Source organism: Pseudochaenichthys georgianus, chromosome 17 (assembly GCF_902827115.2).
Source record: "Pseudochaenichthys georgianus chromosome 17, fPseGeo1.2, whole genome shotgun sequence".
NCBI lineage: Eukaryota > Metazoa > Chordata > Actinopteri > Perciformes > Channichthyidae > Pseudochaenichthys > Pseudochaenichthys georgianus.
The window spans coordinates 10,914,843-10,936,653 of record NC_047519.1 but is presented as its reverse complement, the minus strand read 5'-3'; the positions used below and the strand labels follow the sequence as shown (position 1 = coordinate 10,936,653).

General features: G+C 40.9%; 1 protein-coding gene across 2 annotated transcripts in view; it reads right to left on the bottom strand.

The window, feature by feature from the left end:
* LOC117462349 (3',5'-cyclic-AMP phosphodiesterase 4B-like) overlaps positions 1 to 21,811 on the bottom strand; it is a 92,689-nt gene that overhangs the window by 31,291 nt on the left and 39,587 nt on the right. Inside the window, exons 4-8 of one of the 2 annotated variants that reach the window (XM_034104539.2) lie at positions 21,263 to 21,510; positions 8,622 to 8,816; positions 8,490 to 8,526; positions 3,934 to 4,004; positions 3,258 to 3,307 (exon numbers count right to left, since the gene is read on the bottom strand). In XM_034104539.2, the coding sequence (XP_033960430.1) occupies positions 3,258 to 3,307; positions 3,934 to 4,004; positions 8,490 to 8,526; positions 8,622 to 8,816; positions 21,263 to 21,510 (601 nt within the window). Of the gene's footprint in view, positions 1 to 3,257; positions 3,308 to 3,442; positions 3,462 to 3,933; positions 4,005 to 8,489; positions 8,527 to 8,621; positions 8,817 to 21,262; positions 21,511 to 21,811 lie in introns of those variants that run through there. The other variant, XM_034104540.2, reaches the window with a different exon arrangement.

Here is a 21,811-nt window from a genome sequence, read left to right as displayed (position 1 = left end):
CATCAAGATGACTGAGAAAGATTCAGGGGATAAACTGATTTAAAGGTCCCATGACATGCTTTTCTGGTTATTACCTGTCCCCTCGTGTGTTATGTAACTTTTTCTGCATGTAAAGGTCTGCAGAGTCACAAACCCTCAAAGTGCACCCTGTAGCGAGTACAACTCGAAAAAGACCTGTCTGTGCTGCCCCAGAACGCCTCGTTGGAGATTTTTCTTTTTCCATTTTTTTCTTCATGACGTAATCTTACCCAGGCCCAAATGGACCAATCCGTGGAGCCACACACACACACACACACACACACACACACACAACACACACACACACACACACACACACACACACACACACACACACACACACACACACACACACACACACACACACACACACACACACACACACACACACACACACACACACACACACACACACACACACACACACACACACACACACACACACACACACACACACACACACACACACACACACACACACACACACACACACACACACACACACACACACACACACACACACACACACACACACACACGCCTTATCTTTTCACAGCCACAATACTCCGCGGAGTTTCGCCGGCACACTCAGCCGCAGCTTCGTGGATCTCCACTCACAGTTCGCCACACACTCACGTGTGTGTGCTCAGGCTGAGTTCAGGCGGAGTTCCGTGGTATCTCGCAGACCCCACGCAGCAACCAGGAAACGACACCAGTAATACAGCTCACACTGTCGGCTCCTCGAGTCTCAAAGGGCGGAGGAGCGAGCCCCCCAACGTCCCGCCAACACGGCACCCAGACCCCACGCAGCATTCTCATCTGTTTGTCCTTACTGGTGTCATTTTCTGGTTGCTAACAAACGCCATTGTAACATAAACACTGATGTTCAGCTGTAACGGTGGTGGACTCATCAGAACAGAGTGGGCGAGCTGACCAATCAGAGCACACTGGGCACACAGGGGGGGGGGGGGGGGGCAGGAGCTCTAACAAGGCGTGTAGGACAGAGAGTGAATACACAGACTATACAGAGATGCTGTGAGAAACCAATGTGAGTTTGGAACATTGAACAATGTCAATCTATTCTCGTAGACCTCAACAATGGAATTATGATGAGTAGAAATGGCCATGACATGGGACCTTTAAATGGAAAAGGGTACAATTAAAAACACAGCAAAGAAAAGCTGGAGGGAGTAGTGAGGAGAAGCATATGCCTTCTCAGTGTTTGATTTACTTGCCTTTTGTTTTATTTAGCTAAGATTTAAGTTGTACCTTTTGAGTTTGCTGCCCTCTGTTTTCTGAGTCTCTGTATGCTCTTTTAGCATTTGAAACTGTTAGTGGCTGACCCAGCCCCACGGTCGGTCACAGTAATGCGGAAAAGAGAAGTGCACTGTTTTGCTTAAGTCACTTACTCCAGAAGTAATAAGGCCTAAGTCAGGTTTCAAATTGCCTAAGTCACAACAACATGTTCGTAAATTGGCCTAAGTCAGAGGTGCCCAGTACGTCGACCGCGGGCGACCGGTCGCCCGCGGGGGCAATGCTGGTAGACCGCGAGTCATTCATTAAAATAAAAAAAATCAAGCTCCGTTAAAATAGACAAAACAGGTTTTGATCCCTCCTCCCTTGTCCTCCCTGCCACTTAATTCAGGAGTTTACTTGATTGACAGAAAAAGCGACCTATCGCTTTCCAGTCTGTTAACCCAGAATGCAAAGCGATATAACATCAGTCAAGTGCCGGGTAGTGATGGGAATTCCGGCTCTTCTTGGTGAGCCGGATCATTTGGCTCGGCTCACCAAGAAGAGCCGGCTCTTTCGGCTCCCAAAGGGCTCTTCAGTTTACCACATATTATACCTTTTATAATTAAATCAAATGCCATGCCTCATTTCGCTCCATTTGCTCTTTCCAGCGCTGTTTTTGCAGGGGGCTGATTCTGTGAGCTGCAGCTGACCACGCCCCCCTGCAGGAGAGGGGAGCGTGCTCTGAGATCAGCTGCTAGGCTGCAGCAATCGTGCTACTTTGTGCACATTGTGCAAGCAACGATGTTTTCAAATCTGTAATCAAAAAGCTCCTCAAAAACACTATCGAAGCAGTTCCTGCCTTTGTTACGTTAGTTCAAACAGTAACAACGGACTACTTTTCTTAGCGGATGCATGTCAATTTAAATCAATACATAAAACTATTTTTTAAATCAATAAAATCATTTTCTAAATCCATAAAAACATTTCAATTAATATTGGGAGTCATGTCGTTACTTTGTTGAGAATGTGGCCGTGTGTAATAAGCGGCATAATGTGCACATTGCAGATTGCATAATGTGCCTTCATGCCGATCTCGTTCACTTAAAAGAGCCGGCTCTTTGAGAGAGAGAGAGAGAGAGAGAGAGAGAGAGAGAGAGAGAGAGAGAGAGAGAGAGAGAGAGAGAGAGAGAGAGAGAGAGAGAATAACATGCCTATATTGGACCTATGTATATATCATTATAACTTTGAGAGACTGTTCATAGGACCCATTTGAGTCTGGTGTCTAAGTTGACTGTTCTACTCGTTTATTGTATTCCTTGTACTTATATTTGTGTTTTATGTTTAAGATTTCAGGACATGGAGAGTGGTTTCTTAGCCTGCTTGTTATGTGTTTCTTAACAGAGAGAGAGAGAAATAGAGAGAGGTTAACATGCCATTTTAGTTTTATGTATTCATTTCTGTTCAAGAACCCAAATAGCGTTGTTGTAGTTATCCCATGTATACATAACACGTGTTATTCAGCTCCTTGCAATTTGGGATTTTATTTTTGGTTGGTAGACCTCGGTGAGCTGGTCATTTCAAAAGTAGCCCACCGGCCCAAAAAGTGTGGGCACCCCTGGCCTAAGTCATCTAATCCTCTTATTTTACACAATTGACAGACAGTGTTATTTGTACGTCAATAGTCATATATTGTCATAACCTTTTTGTGTGAAATAATTAATATATATATCATATATTCTATATTTGGTTCAGTTTTCTGAAAAACGTTCAAATATGACTTAGGCCATTAGTTTAAGAAGGTGACGATGTGGTTGTTGGTGGTTTGAGTATAAAGAAATGTGAAACTTGCTGAATACGACTTTTCATCTTTTTGGGCATTTAGTTGACAACTGTGCAGATTGTAGCCACATGCAATTCAAATCTCACAGTTGTGTATCCTTAACTTGACATTTGACACAGAATTGGATTGCATTTGCTTCTTGCAGGCTTATGATGAGACTCACCTGACAAACAGACTCTGGCAAAAGAAGGCTGATTTGCTGCTGGAGACCTCCTGCAACCAGAGAAAAAGATCAGGAGCCCTGACATGAAAAAATGGCCGCATAATTATAATCTTTTTATCAGAGTGTAATTTGGTTGAAGCAGCAGTCATTTTTGCTTTTGAACAAACACAAAACAGATTTCCTACCGTGTGATATTGTCATGGCTGATTCAGTTTTATCTCACAGTGACCTCTGCTTTTCTGTTTCTTTTTATGAGGTCGTACTGACTCTCTGTCCACCTCTGGCTGACTGCCTGACGCAACTGCAGCCACTGACCTGCTTCAGTGATCAGCGGGAGCCTTCATGCACTCAAATGAGAGGAGGTTACCTTCTCGTTTTAACCAAAAGGTAATTAAAATGTGACTATGCTGCTGCACACCAGCCTTCACATTCAAAAATCCCTCCCGATGTCTGAATCTAACATTTATTTGAGTTCTTCCTTCATGACATAATAGCATTACAAATGTTTTTGGTGCATTGGCGCCCCCAAGTGTGGCGATTTTAGATGTACATGTTCCTGAAAGCTAAAATCCAACTTCAGACTTTTAACAAAATCCTTCCTTGCCAGGAATTTCAGCTCACATAATACAGAAAAAACAGATACAGCAGATACTTTGAATGAAATGTGATAACTTACTTATTGGATACACATTGTACATTTGTCAAGGTGGTGAAGTTGTTCCTGACAGTCCGGAGGCTTGCCAAAACCTAAAAATCAAAAATGGGAAAAAGTGATGAAAAGAACAGCACAAATGGCTAAGGTGGATAAAAGTACGATGAATATCAACATGAAAAGTAAAAAGGAATATAGAAATATTTAAAGATTGCAATTTTACACTCAAAAGTGGCTTGAAATAATTTACTAAATTATTATTTCTCTTGAAAACACTCGCTAAGTATTTTAGTTTTCATTGCAATACAGCTGATTATTTAGAGCAGGGGTCTCCAACACGTCGATCGCGAGCTACTGGTAGCTCGCAAGCCCTCAATTAGTAGCTCGCCAAGCAAATCCAAAATGTAAAAAAGGAAATGTAATTAAAAGAATCTACCCTATGCATACACGAAACCTCAGTCATAGCGAACTCTATCTACTTTCTCCCATTTTTTCCCCTTAAACTGTGGGTTTTCTCTGGAAGTGTTTCCTTGTACGATGTGAGGGTCTAAGGATAGAGGGTGTCGTTTTTCTCATACTGATATTCTGAACAATCTGTACTGTTGTATTTGCTGTAAAGTGTCTCTACTGTAGGCTATTTTAATTATATGTACAGCACTTTGGCTCGACCAAAAATCGTTTATAAATATGCTATATAAATAAAACTTGATTTGATTTGATTTACCTACTACAACTCCATATCTATCTAACACCCCTCCTCCCCCCACAATGAATATCGACCAATCACGTTCTTGCTTGATTTGCGGGAACAGCGTTGCAGTCGGGAAGAAAAGCAATGTGGCAGCTCACCACTTCATAAGGAGTGTGACCGTGATGTTCCTTCTGGCAGAATCTACACAACACATCAGCCCATTGAACAGCCTAGTCGTGTCAGCCTATACAACACATGAGGGCCAGAGTTTACTGTGTGTGTGTTGAAACTTGCATATATATTTATTGCACTTTGTGCCCCCCCACTTTACAAATATGTTTATTATTTTTCATTTTAACGCAAGCCGTCATCGCCACGGAGGAGCACACAGCCTCTGTGAGCGAGCGAGACAGAGAGCGAGAGAGCTAGGGAGAGAGAGAGAGAGAGCACACCTTTATCAATTTAATATAGTTGTACAAAATAAAGTAAGAAATCATTCCAATGTGTACTATAGGACAGTAAAAAAAACTAATAACAGTTTAAAAGGAGAGTGATTAGTAAAATATGCATAAATAGAAATAAAGAATGCTAACTAGGTAACATAAGATAAGAATAAACAAGTTTAAATTATTTGTTATTGGTTGTGATCATATTCTAAAGATGTTTGGATTATTGAAAAGTATACAGCTCACTTTCATCTGAGTGTTGAGAGCTGTATCCATAAATTCATGTTGTGCTCAAAGTGCAGCAGATTGATGCATTTAACTTCAACATTAAAAAACAAATCTTCCCGGGGGTGCATGCCCCCGGACCCCCCTAGAGGATGTGAGGTCCACCCGCAAATAAAGCAGGTTAAAATAATTAAATTGAATACATGTTCTTTTAGTAAACGCTGAAACCGGGTCCCACAGAACCAAACAGCACACAAAGGTTAAAGGTAAGCATATAATAATGTTAAAATGTGCTAAATATATACACTGCAAAAAAGAAAAAAAAGAAGAGCAAAAATAGCTCACGACTTGATTTATTTTTGTAAAGTAGCTCTCATCCTAAAAAAGGTTGGAGACCCCGGATTTAGAGTGATTGGCTAATTGTTGTACTAAGCAATTTTAAATGATTAGTTAGAGTGCCGTGTCTGCAGCTGCCTCTCAGTGATGAATGGAACTCATCCATCAGACCCATAACAGCACAAATGACTTCTTCACCCTTCGGAATGACTCTGCGCTATGACAAATGTAACAAGGTAAAACACTGCATTCGTTAGGCTGAAATTGCACCTTACTGTATGAACAGCTGCAGTATTTAACTATTATATTCAAAGTTTCAATGATCATGTGACAATAATGACTGTTTGAGCTTATTACAAGTACCAAAGCAGTTCTAGACAGGAACAATGAAACTACACTTAGGTTGTTTAATGTGAGACACGACAGGCAAAATATACTTTTTTAATGAACTGTCCAATTTTAGAATGTGGATCTTCTTTGAGACTAATGGAAAGATAAACATCTAAAATATCATTCATGTGTTTATTTAACTAAAGTTTTCTATTCTTTTAGGTAGATTTCTCCTAAATGGACCAAAAGTAAGCATTAAATAATGTGCATAATAAACATAACATTTCAGAAAATGTGTAACAAAAAAAACTAGTCTTAGGCCGCTTCTCTGGACGACAGTTTGTTACATTGTTTCATTTTTCAGAAGATTCGGTTTGCGTTCACACGTTCACACGGGCAAAACTCAAACGGACTATACACTTTAAACATAAGTCATGTGCACGGAAATGCTGTTCAACCATTGGTCAGACATTAAGGGGGTAACAACGCAAATCCCGGCAATTTCTACCGGAGCCTCCGCCATGGAGCATCGGCAGGTTATTCTCATGCTGTTGTTAATCTGGAGAGCATATCAACAGCAACAGCGCATATGACTATATAATCAGCCAACGTGCGATACAAAACATTATAACACATATAATGAGAGACGTTCTGCAGTAAGGAGGGGGTTTCACCGACGACAGATGGCTCTGACTTTTATGTATAGTTTTTAGTTTGATAGTTGTTTTTACTTTACACGACACTGTTCAACACTTCATTCTGCTTCACTCTTTCGCTAACGATTTTGAAGACACCCGCGTTCTTGTGACACGTAAATACTACGCTTCCTATGTTTTGGTGCGGACTGCGTTCACACCAGCGATGAACCGCTCCAGAGTTCACTAGCAAGCGGTCCGAGACCACCTATTTTAGCGGACCAGAGTCCGGTTGTTTAGTTCACTTCAGAGGTCTCGGACTGTGTTCACACCGACCCAAACGAACCGCACCAAGCGGCTAAACGCACCAGGGTTCGATTCAACCGGACTATAAAAGGCTGGTGTGAATGCGATTTTAATGTTAGTAATCAACTAGGGCAAGTTGATGGAGTTAGGTATTTTTCTGAAGGTTTTACAGAGGGCGTCGGCAACAGGCGGACCGCGGTCCGGATCCGGACCCAGACGCCAACCTATACGGATCTGGACCTATAATCAATACATTAATAGGTGATTATATTTTATATTTTAACCGCTGCCGACAGGGGGCGAAAGAGACGAGTGAGCGATACAGGGAGAGAAACACAGAAAAAGAGACGAGAGAGCGGCAGAGAGAAGCGGAGAGGAGAGTGAGTGAAGAGAATAATTAGCGATACAGGTAGAGAAGCGGTGAGGAGAGTGAACAGGCGTGTTAGCGGCAGACAGGGAGAGCCCAGATTTAAACTCCTGGCAGGATAAGCTCCAGCTCAATTCTCGCACTGAATTTAAAAAAAGTGAGTGAGGGACTGCAATATAAGAGGGAAAGAAAGAGAAACTTTAAAACGGTTCAATTGTTATGATGTGTAAAGACTGATATTGTTCTATAATCGTCTGAAACTGTTAAGTCATGATGTGAAACGGTTAACAAAGAAAAAGGGAAACTCAAATTGCTGCTACACTTTATTTTATTTATCTAAAATTAAGCACTTTTAAGATGCACATATTTTCAAAAGCTATTTTATTTATTTTCTCTATTTTATTTTGAAATGCAGCCCGAGAGGAACATTACACATATCCACAGTATTTACTGTATATCTGTATAGTTCAATGTTAATTGACAATAAATATTGTTGTTTATGAATTGTACTTTCTTTATTTGATTGGCAGTCAGTTGTTGATTACATGCAGACGTTGATAAAGCTACAGCTACTTCAATACATATCACACTAATTCATGAAGCAAGTTAGACATTTTGATGTTCCGGACCTTTGCATGGGGACATTTTCTCTAACTGGACCTCGTTGAATTTTAGTTGAATACCCCTGCTATACAGTATCATGATCAAAGCCTGATTTATATCACATATGACACCAGGTATATTATTTTTCTCTCTGTAAGATTCTGACTCTAAAATGTCAACAAAATAAAGTTTCCTGTTGAAATCAAACAGTTTAATCCTTTTACCCCATTTAGTGTCTTGGAAGATGTATGGAAAGATGTAACATGTCATGCATAGATTTATTTATATACTATTATATTCCTAAAAACATGACAATAGTGTTTTTGAATAAATGGCTGGTCACAGTATTTGTTGATTTATAGAAAGATACAAAGGGATTTGCTAAACTAGGTTTCGCACTGACATCTATTAGATACAAATGTCTCGGACTATTCACAAAATAAAAATATTGTAAAAAAAATGCCGTGCCTACTGAAGTCTACTAGGGGGCAGAGAGATTACTTAGGGCAAGTTAGTTTCTCCATTACCAAGGTGCTTCGCATGTTGCAAGCCCTTGTGTTTGCCAAAACAAGCTACTGAGCAAACATCATTAAAATGACTGATGCTTTTTTTCAACAGATTAATAAATAATCAGCTCTTACCTGAGCAAATGGGGTCACAATCAAGTCTTCTCCGTGCCTGAAATGTGATGGGAAAAACAATTAAAGTCTGACTGCAGTTGAACAGAGGGAATATTAAAACAGCAGTCTCTCTCAATGATCGTTTCTACTCACAGTTCTCCAACAATGGAAGAGTTTCGAGACAAGGACTTGGGCGACAGGTCGTAGTCGCTGTCGGAGCGGTACAGGAAGGACTCTCGCCGCTGGCCGTGGCACGCCTGGTTGGGGTGGAGAGCCAGCCCGGAGCCCGGGGACGCCTGGGGGTCTGAGGGGCTGCAGCACAACGACGGACCATTCTCACCTTCAAAACTAAGATAAGAAATAGGAAAAAGTAGTGGGTTAAATAAGTACAGTTTGTATTTACATTTTATGTATTTTTCAGGGTCAGTTTGCTAGTTTTAGTCGTTATATATTTAGTTCAGTTTTAAAATGTTTTGTTTTATTTATTTGCATACAACAACCCTTATTTCATACGATCACATGTCATTTAGAGGACGCTTTTATCAGATGCAACTGAAACACATTATAATACCGCAGACATGGCTACGGGAGCAATAGGGATTAAGTATCATGCCTGAGGACACTTTAGCATGATGACATGAACGAGCACTGAAGAGGTCGCCTTGATCTGATCAAACATTTTGATCTCCTTCAATCGTTCGAGACATAAATGTATGTGTAAAATAAAAACAATATATATATTAATGAAATAGAATAACCTGTTTTAAAACTAATTGTGTAACAAATTGTAGCATAGCCCCATCTCCTGGACTTTTGTTACATTTCAGTCAATCGAGATTCATGGTGTCTCTTTTAATCTGAAGTCAATTTGTACAGGAAAAGCAATCCACATAAAGCCATTTGTTTGTATTGCCGTTAGTGATTTGAACCAGGCAACAACGTTTCAATAACGTTTCTTCTTTGAATTGAGATCCAGCTCATTACCACTGCTCATTTTCATTAACATTAAAAACCCTGGTCTGATCCATCATGGATCATCTGCATTCTCAAATCATCATCGTGCACTTCCTTCAGGGTTCATACACTTTTTCACCAATGATTTTCAATGATTTTCAATTACCTTTATCTAATTTTCCATGACCAAAAAAATTACTCTTTCTCAGCGGTACCACTGAAAATGGTTTATTTTAACATGGAACAGGAAAATAAGTTTCTGCATATGAAACAAGTTGTGCCTATCTAAAACAAATCAAATAGGCTTACTAGCTTCTACACGCAACACAAATCTCTCACCAGCAAAATACCCCGTCAGTTAAATGCCATTTTGCATTTCATTATTATACGATACAGTATTTATTATCATTATAGTATTACTATTTTGGCGATTAGCTAAAATATTAATTATATTTGATGCAACTTTAGTTACATTTCCATGAGTCTTCCAAAACGTTGGGAAAAATATTGTTTTCCAGAACTTTTCCAGGGCCTGGAATTTGCATTTTGAATTTGCATTTTGAATTTGAATTTTGAATTTGCATTTTGAATTTGCATGACGTTTCCAGGTTTGTAATGACCGTAAGAACCCTGTTCCTTAAAAAGGCTGCAAGTTCCGGCTTGACGCTCAACGTGTTCACAAATCCCATCTGGGAAAGTGGTGGTTACATAAACCCTAAAATGATTACTCACCCGTCCGTCCATGGCCTAAAACCAAACTATTGTGCTCATTAAATAAGTATGCTGTGCTGCTCCGTGGGAGTGGGGCCGTCTGTCTTTCTGTCTATGACGGATCCACTCATCCCCACTCAGGAGCAACAGGCCAGTAAACAGAGGGATTAACTCCTTGTGATATGACGTCAGGATATTTATATTATTTTTTTCATAGTGACAGTCAACCCTTTGAAATTGAACTGTTGTATTGTCTATCTACTTGCAGAAGGAGTTTACATAGTAAGTTTAGTTTTTCCCTTTTCTTAACCCTGAACAAGTTGAACATATTGTTCTCACACTACCTCACGGCATTACAAATGTAATTTAAAATTGGTATAGTATTTTTATTAATCACAATTGTATGTGCTGCACTTCCTATGGACTGGAAGGACGAACATTTCTAATAAATAAAGTTGGATGAATTGTTTGATTAAATATAATCTCTAATCGTTTCAGAGTAATGCTTTGTACATGGTATTTAACGAATAAATCAAATAACAATAAGTCTAAACTATTTGATTATATGGTCCATTAGTAAAGTGTAAGATAATGTTCAATGCTTGTCCCAGCCCTTTAAAAAATAAATACCCAATAGAAAAAAGGCAATTATAGAAACAAAAGAAAAAAAGACTGTGGAAGGAGTCCCAACATTGAACTTATCAAGATGGGGAAAAAGGAGCAAACCAACAAGCAGCAGAATTTATTTATATTTTTTAAACACTAAACAAAGTCAATCTACCAATCATGTGTTCCTGCAGTAACACCCCCACTGATGCACAGACGGGTGTAATACGTAGGAGGAGAGGAGGAGCTGATAGGCCACCAGATGACCAGGTCGGCTGGATCGGAGTTTAGAGTGAAAGGTCAGAGTATCACTGCACCGCAGGAACAACAGATGCCGCAAATTATGAGTCACTCTCGCTAATTCCCAAGGTTAACATAAGACATTTGATCTATGTAGCCCAGTTGCTGTAAAAAAGTGTCTGCAAAAAAATCCCTTTTCATAGCTTTCATAAATACTGTTATCTCAAATCCATCTTGTAATGCAAGGACTGATCCAAAGGGCGCTTCACCATTTTGCCCCACATGCAGCTGCCCACCCCCCATTCTGTTATTGCTGCAGCGTGTGGGATTAACCAGGCACCGACCCAGAGAGACGCTCTCCGTCCCACACCTCTGCCAGAGAAAGCCAGATTAATGTGGAATGTGCAAACTCCCAACTGATTACGCACAGACACAGCGGCGCACGTCATCACAATCCCATCTTCATTCAATATTCATCCAGCAGAATGCTAGATATGGGAACGTAGGGCTGTAAGTCATTATTAATTTCATTAGAGATTCATCTGCAGATTACTTTCTAGATTCATTGATTGGTGCAGGAAATGGTTTCCCAATGACTCAACCCAAAGATATTCAGTTGAATATGATATAAACCAAAAAAGACACTTCTTTTAATTGAGTGGCTGAACGCAGCATTCTTCTCTAATTTTATCACGAGGAATTCATTTTTTGCTCCTTTTTAGGAACAATTTATTTTGCCAATGTGCTGTAAACGTTTGAATTTCACTTGGCAATTTATCAATGATGCAATCATTCTGAAACCCCGACTGTAGACACATATAGAAGGAAAAACAAAGATAGAACGGCTCATGATAGTCAAGGAGACATTCTTAATCTTTTGCTGTAGGTATTGGGCAACATGTCCATCCCAGTTTCTCAAAGTCAAAGTCTTTAAACGGCTTATATTGTCAGTCCAACATATATTAAAACAGAATACAGGAACTCTCCATATTTGAGTTGCTGAAAACAATATTTTGTTGCCATTTTAAATGTTTTGAAATAGTTTTCGATATTTCTTCTGCCAATCAACGAATACATTGGTCGACTAATCTACTGTCAAGCTCAAAGCATCACAATTAATAGTAATACAACTCCCTTTTCCTCCATTTTGATATCAATTAGTTGAGCCAATATGCTGTTAAAGTTTGGATTTCATTTGGCAATCGATCAATGATGCAATCATTCTGAAACATCTGCAGTAGACACATGTGGAAAGAAAAACGACAGAAAGGCTCTGAATACTCAAGAGAGGTTATAGATCGTTTGGTGTAAGAAATAAGGAACAATGTGTGTCAATTAATTTTCTACCAATTGACTAATCTACTGTACGCTCACAGCATTGATTTGGTACATTTAATAGTAAAAACAACTCGCTTTTTTCCTCGCTTTTGGTAAATATCATTTACCACACACACACACACACACACACACACACACACACACACACACACACACACACACACACACACACACACACACACACACACACACACACACACACACACACACACACACACACACACACACACACACACACACACACACACACACACACACACACACACACACACACACACACACACACACACACACACACACACACACACACACACACACACACACACACACACACACACACACACACACACACACACACACACACACACACACACACACACACACACAGGAATAACAGAGGCTTGGCAGCCGCTGACGGGAAGATCTGGGCTGAAACACTGGCAGTTGCCAGTTGCACCATTTTTTATTATATATTTTACTTCCTTATTTATTTAAGTCGTAAGTATATTGTAAGTTGCACTTTTGGAGGAGCCTGGGACTTTAGATTTGATTTGCCAGCAACAACTGCACTGTAGCTTTGGAGGATATGCCAATAAAAGCCTTTGCATCTTTGACTCTTGAATATGCAAAAGTTAAAAAGGGAAAGGGGAGGATAAAAGTGGTTTGCTGATTTTCAATAGTTTCTCAACTTAGAAAATGTGTGCATAAGGTGTAATATTAATCATCACTAAGCAGTATTGATATTATCATCTGTGTTTGCACTGCTTATAGTTTTCAGGTCACATCGCATCTACTTAAAATCACAATCAAAGCAAAAATAGTCAATTGCTAGAAACTGGTTTACCTTCCTCTAATAAGAATTAAACAGCATTATCAGGAACACAGAGTACAGTGGGACAACTCTAAATTCCTTATTTAGGTAAAGGATCAGGGCTGAGGTCAGAAGAGGCTGCTAGTAGGGTAGAGGTGTGTTAGACAAGGTTCCCAAGGCAATCGCCAAAAACGTGTTGAGAGAGATGCGAAATCATCCTGATTAAAAGGGTAGAAAAGCCTGGCTTCAAGTGTTAAAGATTTTTGTGGATAATGAAGAAAAACTAAACATATTAATTCAATCAACATGAAACTTTAATATTCATTTGTTTTTTGTATTATTACTTTTCTGAAATTGAATGTTTACATTTGCAAAATAAAGATGATCATTCATTTTGGAACCGAAATCTGAGCAGATAATACCAGGTTCAAAATGTGCGCTTCATTTGGTTGACATGTTGAAGTCAAAGGTCAAACGGAATTGATGGATATCTCGTTGGATCACTATATTAAACAGAAACAGAACATGTCCTCTTCATCGTGTTTTTAGAAATAAAATGTAATGTAAAAACAGACTCTGGATGATGTTTGAATTTTAGAGAGAGATTATTGGATATCTTTTTCTTTGCCTCCAATAATCTGAGAATACTATAAACAATCATTAAAACATGCAATTATTGCCACGCTGAACTAGCCTCTCTGTACAATTGGACGTTTCTAGCTCATAGTATGGCTTTAAAAAGAAATGTATAGTAAAATCCTGACGTCCTGAAATGTTATGTTTAAATATGCAAATTAGGTATTATTTCATTATAAATTAAATCTATAGCGCAAAGAGACAAAGTTATTAAACTAAAAAACGTAATGTGTATTATGAAAGGTTTTTTTAGCATCAGAAGTCACCCAAAAGGCTGAAAGCCTCAGTGGACTGGGTGACATTTGGAAACAGACAAGAAGCAGAACCTCCTATTACCATCAGCCTGCAAACAGAGGATGAAAGAAACATTCTGGCTTTCTTAACAGAGGCCACTGCTTTAGATACATATATATTCAAAACCGTCAACTGCAGCTGCACGCAGAGGATCCAAAGAAGTACTAAACACTCAACTAAATACTCATTAGCCTTGAAAAGAAAGTTCAGGAATACATTTCTGTTATGACTCTACTCAGTTTGTTCTTTTCACAATAACAACATCTCATCGTCTTTCACACATTTCAACACAAAGAAGAGTGGGACAGCATTTGCCAGGAAAGCAGCACAATATTCTGGGTAAGACGTTAATAATTCAGATTTGTTGTAAGGCATTACAAAATCTACTATACATCTGTTCACCTGTTGCTTTCCCTAAGGTCTCTCACACAATGGTTTGAATTATTCTCCTTAATAAATAAAGCTCTACTGGAATCAAACTCACACTTAAGCTGAACATGTTTAGGCCACTTGAAATCATTTTCAGATTTGTATTTTGTGCCTAGACTGTGACATGTCTCCAGGCTTTAATGTTCAAAGGTCAAAGGTCGTTCTTTTTCTCATACTGCCGGCATTATGCCTAATCAGTCCTTTCACCTTTTGTCATTGAAGTTTATGTCAAGCCAATAAAAGTTCACGTTTAGAAATGTTTGCAGGACAGTAATTCTACACGGTGGTATTCTACTTTTACTAAAGTATTGAGTACTCACACCACTGCAAATAACCATGCACCTGCTGTAGAGCCCTTTAAAAAAATTAATTAAAAAAATAGAGTTGGCAAACAAAGCCAAACAGAGTCAAGTCTTTCTTTTTAAACGATCACAAAAAAACTCACCAGGTGTTCGCTATAGTGAAGCGCCTGCATCGAGGGAGACGTTTGTTTACCACCTGCTTGCGAAAGCATCTCGGTGAGTTATGTGGTGACAGTTTAGAGTCAGGATTACCGGTGACGGCACCGCACAAATCTGCCTGGTCCAACTGGAGCTCATTGTTTACTCCACTGGCTTCCATTCTGCTTTACAACAAGTCTGATGCAAGAACAGCTTTTCTGGTGTTTAAAAGCTACGGCGCTACAAAGACAATGTTGAAACCCCACTGTAATCAGATCCTTTCCTCACTGGTATGACACTAAGACAGAACGGAGAGTTGTAAGTTAATCATGTGGCAAAACAGATCAGTTATAACAAAAGCATTTCCTTCCCTGAGATCGATTTCACAAAACTGTGCGATCAAACGTTCACTACTTATATTTGTTAGGTTTATGATTACTTTGATTGGTAGATATCTTTTGAAAGCCCCTCCCTCTTGCATGATATGTTTATATTACGTAAATCCAAAACAACATCTTTAAAAATGCCTGTTGGCTCATCAATAGCAGCTGGAGAACAACACTAGAAGTCATGGAGAGTCCACAGTGACGCACGGTGAACAGAGCAAAACTCTTCTCGCTCCTGACCTCTTATCCAGATACATGCTACTCATGCTTTTAAAAAGTCAGTAGAGCAGAGTACGAGAGGAAAAGAGATGAAAGCAACTGGCAGTACATCTCTGAAGCGAGGCTGTAATCATGGGTAATATAGCTTGGTGAGTCATAGAGGTTCAAAGAAAAAGGATGGATATGGCAAATTGCAATATAGTAAAGTAGTAGCCATCATAAAAAGTGCCTTTTATGTATATTGGATGCATTGCATGGAACAGAAGCCCATTGTGTTCGGCCTCAGAGGTCTACACAACAATAACACTGTATCCAAGTTAATGGTCCACTTATAGTGTACCCCATGATGACATTAGCATGTGTGTTGTTCTTCTGGGCACAGGGTTCCAGCTATGGCTGGAAGAAAAAACAAAAAGGTGATGAACCAAACATTTAAATATAAAATATGCCAGCAAACATTGCTGTTCATTTAGCAAATACAATGTAAAATATTTGTTTTAGAACTACAAAAAAACAAAAGCAAATAACCTTTAAATATAAACACTCACTGGCCACTTTATTAGGTACACCTGTTCAACTGCTTGTTAATGCAAACATCTAATAAGCCAATTACATGGCAGCAACTCAATGCATTTAGGCATGTAGACATGGGCTGCGTCTCACTTCGGTTATTTTTCATTTCCTCGCTCCTCGGTCTCGGTGGCTGCATCTCACTTCGGTTAAATGGATTCCTTGCGTCCCTCACTTGCGTCGTTTCCCTGTGACTAGTCCCTCCCACCAGGAAACCACGAGAAGCAGGGAAATGAGTTTTAAGAGCAATGGGACGTTGTTTCCTCCAGAGCGTCACGTGAAGCGACGTCCGTTTGTGATGACGCCTGCACAGCTGATCGTCTGACAGCAGCCAGATCAGTGCATGCGCTGCATCGTCCAATCAGTGAGCGATACACAGTAAGGGGGCGGGGCGAGTGTCTGAGAATCGGAGGATGGTCTGGTAGTTCCTCGATTATCGCTCCTCTGTTATCACTCCTCGATCCTCCGTCCTCCGGCAAAAATAAGGCCACTGGGACGCTACTCAAGATGGCGCAACAAATCAACTTCCGGTGATACCGAGCCAGAGGAGCGAGGAAATGAAAAATAAGCGAAGTGAGACACACCCCATATCACCGGAAGTTGATTTGTCTGCACCATCTTGAGAAGCGTCCCAGTGGCCTTATTTGGGCCGGAGGACCGAGGATCGATAACGGAGGACCGATAATCGAGGAACTACCAGACCATCCTCCGGTGAAATCCTCAGACACTCGCCCCGCCCCCTTACTGTGTATCGCTCACTGATTGGACGATGCAGTGCATGCACTGATCTGATGCTTCTTGACATGAGAGCAGTTTCCCAGCGGAGTGAAGAAAACACATGAACCTCACGGGACTCACTCCTCAGTTTATAACGTGTTTCGTTTCAATTCATGTATCATTTAGTTACAAATATGTGATATATCTGAACAACAAAGTGGACACAAATAATTGTATTCATTTATTGGAAACATTTTCATGATCGCTTTTTTCGTTTTACATTTTCATTTATTGTCATTTCCATTCAGTCGGTCATTAAGTGCTATTTAAAATGTTAATGTGCTACATATCCACACAAACAAACAAAGTGTGCAATTCAATGAATGTTAATCTAACTGGGTTAGATCAGAGGCCAAGAGGCAGTACAGACTGAAGCTGGAGGGATTCTACTCCACCGCAGATTCCCGACGCATGTGTTGCAGGCCCGCAACACATCACAGACTACCAGCAGAGAAGGGGGGGGTCACAAGCAGCCAACCCACAATGAGTTAAATGAGTTCTCTGCCCGCCTTGAGGCCCTCAACACCAACCAACAGAGAGGGACCACAGAGCGCACACAGGACTCCCCACTCACTGTGTGATCAGCAGAGGTGCGTACGGTTCTGAGGAGAACAAACCCACGGAAGGCACCCGGCCCAGACACCATCTCCGGGCGTGCCCTCAGGGTCTGCTCATCAGAGCTGGCTGATGTGCTTGCTGACATTTTTAACCTGTCACTAGCACAAGCTTTTGTACCCACCTGCTTCAAGACAACCACCATAGTGCCCCTCCGAAAGAAAAACAATGTGACCTGCCTGAATGACTATCGTCCTGTTGCACTCACCCCAATAGTGATGAAGTGTTTTGAGAAGATAGTCATGACCCACATCAGGAAGAACATTCCAGACACCTTGGACCCTCTGCAGTTTGCGTACCGTCAGAACCGGTCTACTGACGACGCAATCAACACCGTCATCCACACCACCCTCACACACTTAGAGAGCAAGGATAGATACGCAAGACTCCTCTTCATTGACTACAGCTCAGCTTTTAACCCGGTCATCCCACACAAACTCTCTGCTGAGCTCCTCACCTGTGGACTGACACCTGCTCTCTGGAACTGGGTGCTGGACTTTCTGTCAGACAGACCCCAGTCAGTCAGAGTTGGCAACTGCACGTCAGGCACTGTAAGCACAGGGACTCCCCAGGGCTGCGTGTTGAGTCCCCTGCTGTACACCCTCTTCACACGCGACTGTGTGGCCTCCCAGAGCAACACCTGTATCGTCAGGTTTGCAGATGATACGACTGTCATTGGACTGATCACCGGTGGGGCTGAGGCAGCGTACAGAAGAGAGGTGGCGGACCTGGTGACAGCACAATAATCTCTCCCTGAATGTAGACAAGACCAAGGAGATGATTATTGATCCACGGAGGAAGAGGGTGCAGCACACACCATAGGTGAGACAGAGGTGGACAGGGTGAAAACCCTTAAATTCCTCGGAACCCACATCAGCGAGGATCTCACCTGGTCTCACAATGCACAACAGAACATTACAAATCCCAGCAGCGACTGTACTTCCTAAGGAGGCTGGAAAAATATGGCATGCCATCCAAAATACTCAGCAACTTCTACAGATGTACAGTTGAGAGCGTCCTTACCAGCTCCATTATAGGCTGGTATGGAAACTGCACTGCTCAGGACAGGAAGGCACTCCAGCGTGTGATAAAAACTGCACAGTACATCTCAGGAGCAGCCTTCCCCTCACTTCAGGATCACCAGGAGAGCACACAACATCATCAGGGACAGTACACACCGCCAGCACAGACTCAGGCACAGGAGTCTGAAATCCAGGACCACGAGACTGACAAACAGTTTCTACCCACAGGCCAACATGCTACCCCCCCTGGCCCCCCCACAAACACACAGAACTTTTTTTTTTTGCAATACCTACTTTAACAATGCATAGTGCACTCTGCCGTGCAATATTTTATGCACTGTGAACCATGTGCAATACAACTATTTATATACTATTTAAATATATTTTAAACTGCTGCTACTTATGTGCCCTTTTATGCTGCTGTTGCCGTGTGCCAAACTTGTGTTATTTTTCTAAATATTTATTTATTTTTATATTCCTGTATTTTACTTGCGTAGGGTGGACTAGCAAAGTAAGATTTTCATTGTACGGTGTAACTGTCTGTTTACTGTGCATACTGTATGACAATAAATATCTTGAATCTCTCTTGAATCTTGAATGGTCGAGACGACCTGGTGAAGTTCAAACGGCATCAGAATGGGGAAGAAGAGATTTAAGTGACTTTGAACGTGGCATGGTTGTTGGTGCCAGACGGACTGGTCTCAGTATTTCAGAAACTGCTGATCTGCTGGGATTTTCAGTCACAACCATCTCTAGGGTTTACAGAGAATGTTCCAGAAAAGGGAAAAATATCCAGTGAGCGGCAGTTCTCTGGGAAAAAAGGCCTCGTTGATGCCAGAGGTAAAAGGAGGATGGCCAGACTGGTTCAAGATGATAGAAAGGCAACAGTTACTCAAATAACCACTAGTTACAACCAAGGTATGCAGAAGACCATCTCTGAGCGCACAACACGTGGAACCGGAAGCAGATGGGCTACAGCAGCAGAAGACCACACAGAGTACCACTCCTGTCAGCTAGGAACAGGAAACTGAGGCTACAATTCACACGGGCTCACCATACTGGATAATAGAAGATTGGAAAAATGTTGCCTGGTCTGATGAGTCTCGATTTCTTACATTCGGACTGTAGGGTCAGAATTAGGGATGGGTACCGAGCCCCGGTATTAAACGGGCCCCGGGGATGAATTATTAAAGACCGTGGTACCGTTAAGCTCCGACGTCATCGGTCTTTTTATCGGTACTGGAGACATGTACAAAATATATGTCGTATGTATTATTGCTACACAAACATTATATTGCAGTTTTAGTGTCGCCAACTAATATGCAAAAAGACTGCAAAATGCGTCTATGATTATTTTCAATCTTTCCAATCCAGTCGAGAGATCTCTCTCTCTCTCCCCCGCCTGCTTGCGAGGGGGCGGGGCAGTTTATACACACACACACACACACACACACACACACACACACACACACACACACACACACACACACACACACACACACACACACACACACACACACACACACACACACACACACACACACCACACACACACACACACACACACACACACACACACACACACACACACACACACACACACACACACACACACACACACACGGAGGAGATGGTGGAGGGAACGCGCTCAGAGGTTTGGTTAAGCTTTACCCGTCTCGATGTGTGCTCGTTACCAGAAGTGCAATAAGAGTTTAGCATGTAAGGGCGGTAACACGAGAAATTTTCTAAACATTTAGCAAAAGTGCTCCACATTCAGACGGAGGATGCACCGGGTTCGACTGTCTTTCTAGTAGCTCTGTAGCCCCATCCACGAGTAACGTTTCCACGTCAGGTATTATGTATGCTAGCAGCAACACACGGAGCTAACTACATTATACAAACATGGGTTAATGATTAGAGGTAACTGAGTTACTCTTTATTTTGTTAAAGTTTCAGCTATTCTGTTTAAAGTTCTGTCATCACATTATTTAATACGATTTGCTAAAGCATTGTTGTTTCTTTTGATGTGAAATTTTATTTATTTAATTTAAATAAAAAGCAATGTTAGTTTTGTTCACAATTTCTTTAGTTAGTTTACCTTGTTTTTTTCTCCAAAAGAACCAATAAGAGTACCGTTAAAAGACCGGACCGATAAGCGGTATCGATAAAAGTAGTAGTACCGTTAAAACCTTAACGATACCCATCCCTAGTCAGAATATGGCGTGAACACCATGAAAGCATGGATCCATCGTGCCCCTTGTATCAACAATTCAGGCTGGTGGTGTAATGGTGTGTGGGATATTTTTCTTGGCATACTTATAAATACATAATAATAATAATAACATATTAATATAATATAAATATGATGTGAGAAATTGTCGCTTTCTTGGACCTTGATGTGAAGTAAAGATTTTTGATAAGCTTTGGGTATTGCAATTTCACACGTGTACAAAAGTAGCTTAATTCAACTGATGAGTGCTATGTGAATACATGTAAGAGATGTGATGCAAGTAGCTCTTGGCCACTTTCATTTTTTCAAAGTAGCTCTCAGATGAAGAAAGGTTGGAGACCCCTGATATAGAGCAATATCCTAAAAGTATTTAGATATAATGATAGAAGGATTACAATCAATATGGCCTGAGACAACAAATGAATGATATAATTACTATCTAGGATGACATTACATGAATATGAAATGCATGATACACATTGCATGATGATGGCTCTTTGGTTTTGGGAGCCTCACCTGTCGGGGTCGGCCTTTGTGATGTCGATGCGGGGCAGTGAGTAGATGGGCAGGCTTGTAGGTCTGCTGCGGGTCACTGGATCATCTTCAGGTGTCTGCGACCTCCCCCTGTCCCGCTCCATTTCTGCCTGTCGCCATGACAACGGTGGCAGCTGCAGGTTGCCAGAAAAGCGCCTCTGGACTTTGTACACATCCACCCCGAGTGTGCTGCCCGCAGATATTTGTACCACAGGGGGCTCCTTATTCTCCTGAGCAAAGACATAATGACAATTGCACGGGTTAGATCTCCATGAAATCAGCTCATATCATTCCCTCTGGAAGTCTGGATACAGGCTATGTGGCGAGTAAACATGAAGCAAATATGGGTGAAATGTTGATGTGCTAATGACTATAGCAAAACAGGATTAAAAACAGAAACAAGGATTCTAAGAAACAGGAAATCACTGTTTAAAAAAATAAATAGGAATCAAGGGTAAAAGCTAAAAGTTTAAGCATAGAAAAGGAATTAAAGGAAAAACTAACAGCAATAAACAATATAAAGGATACGAA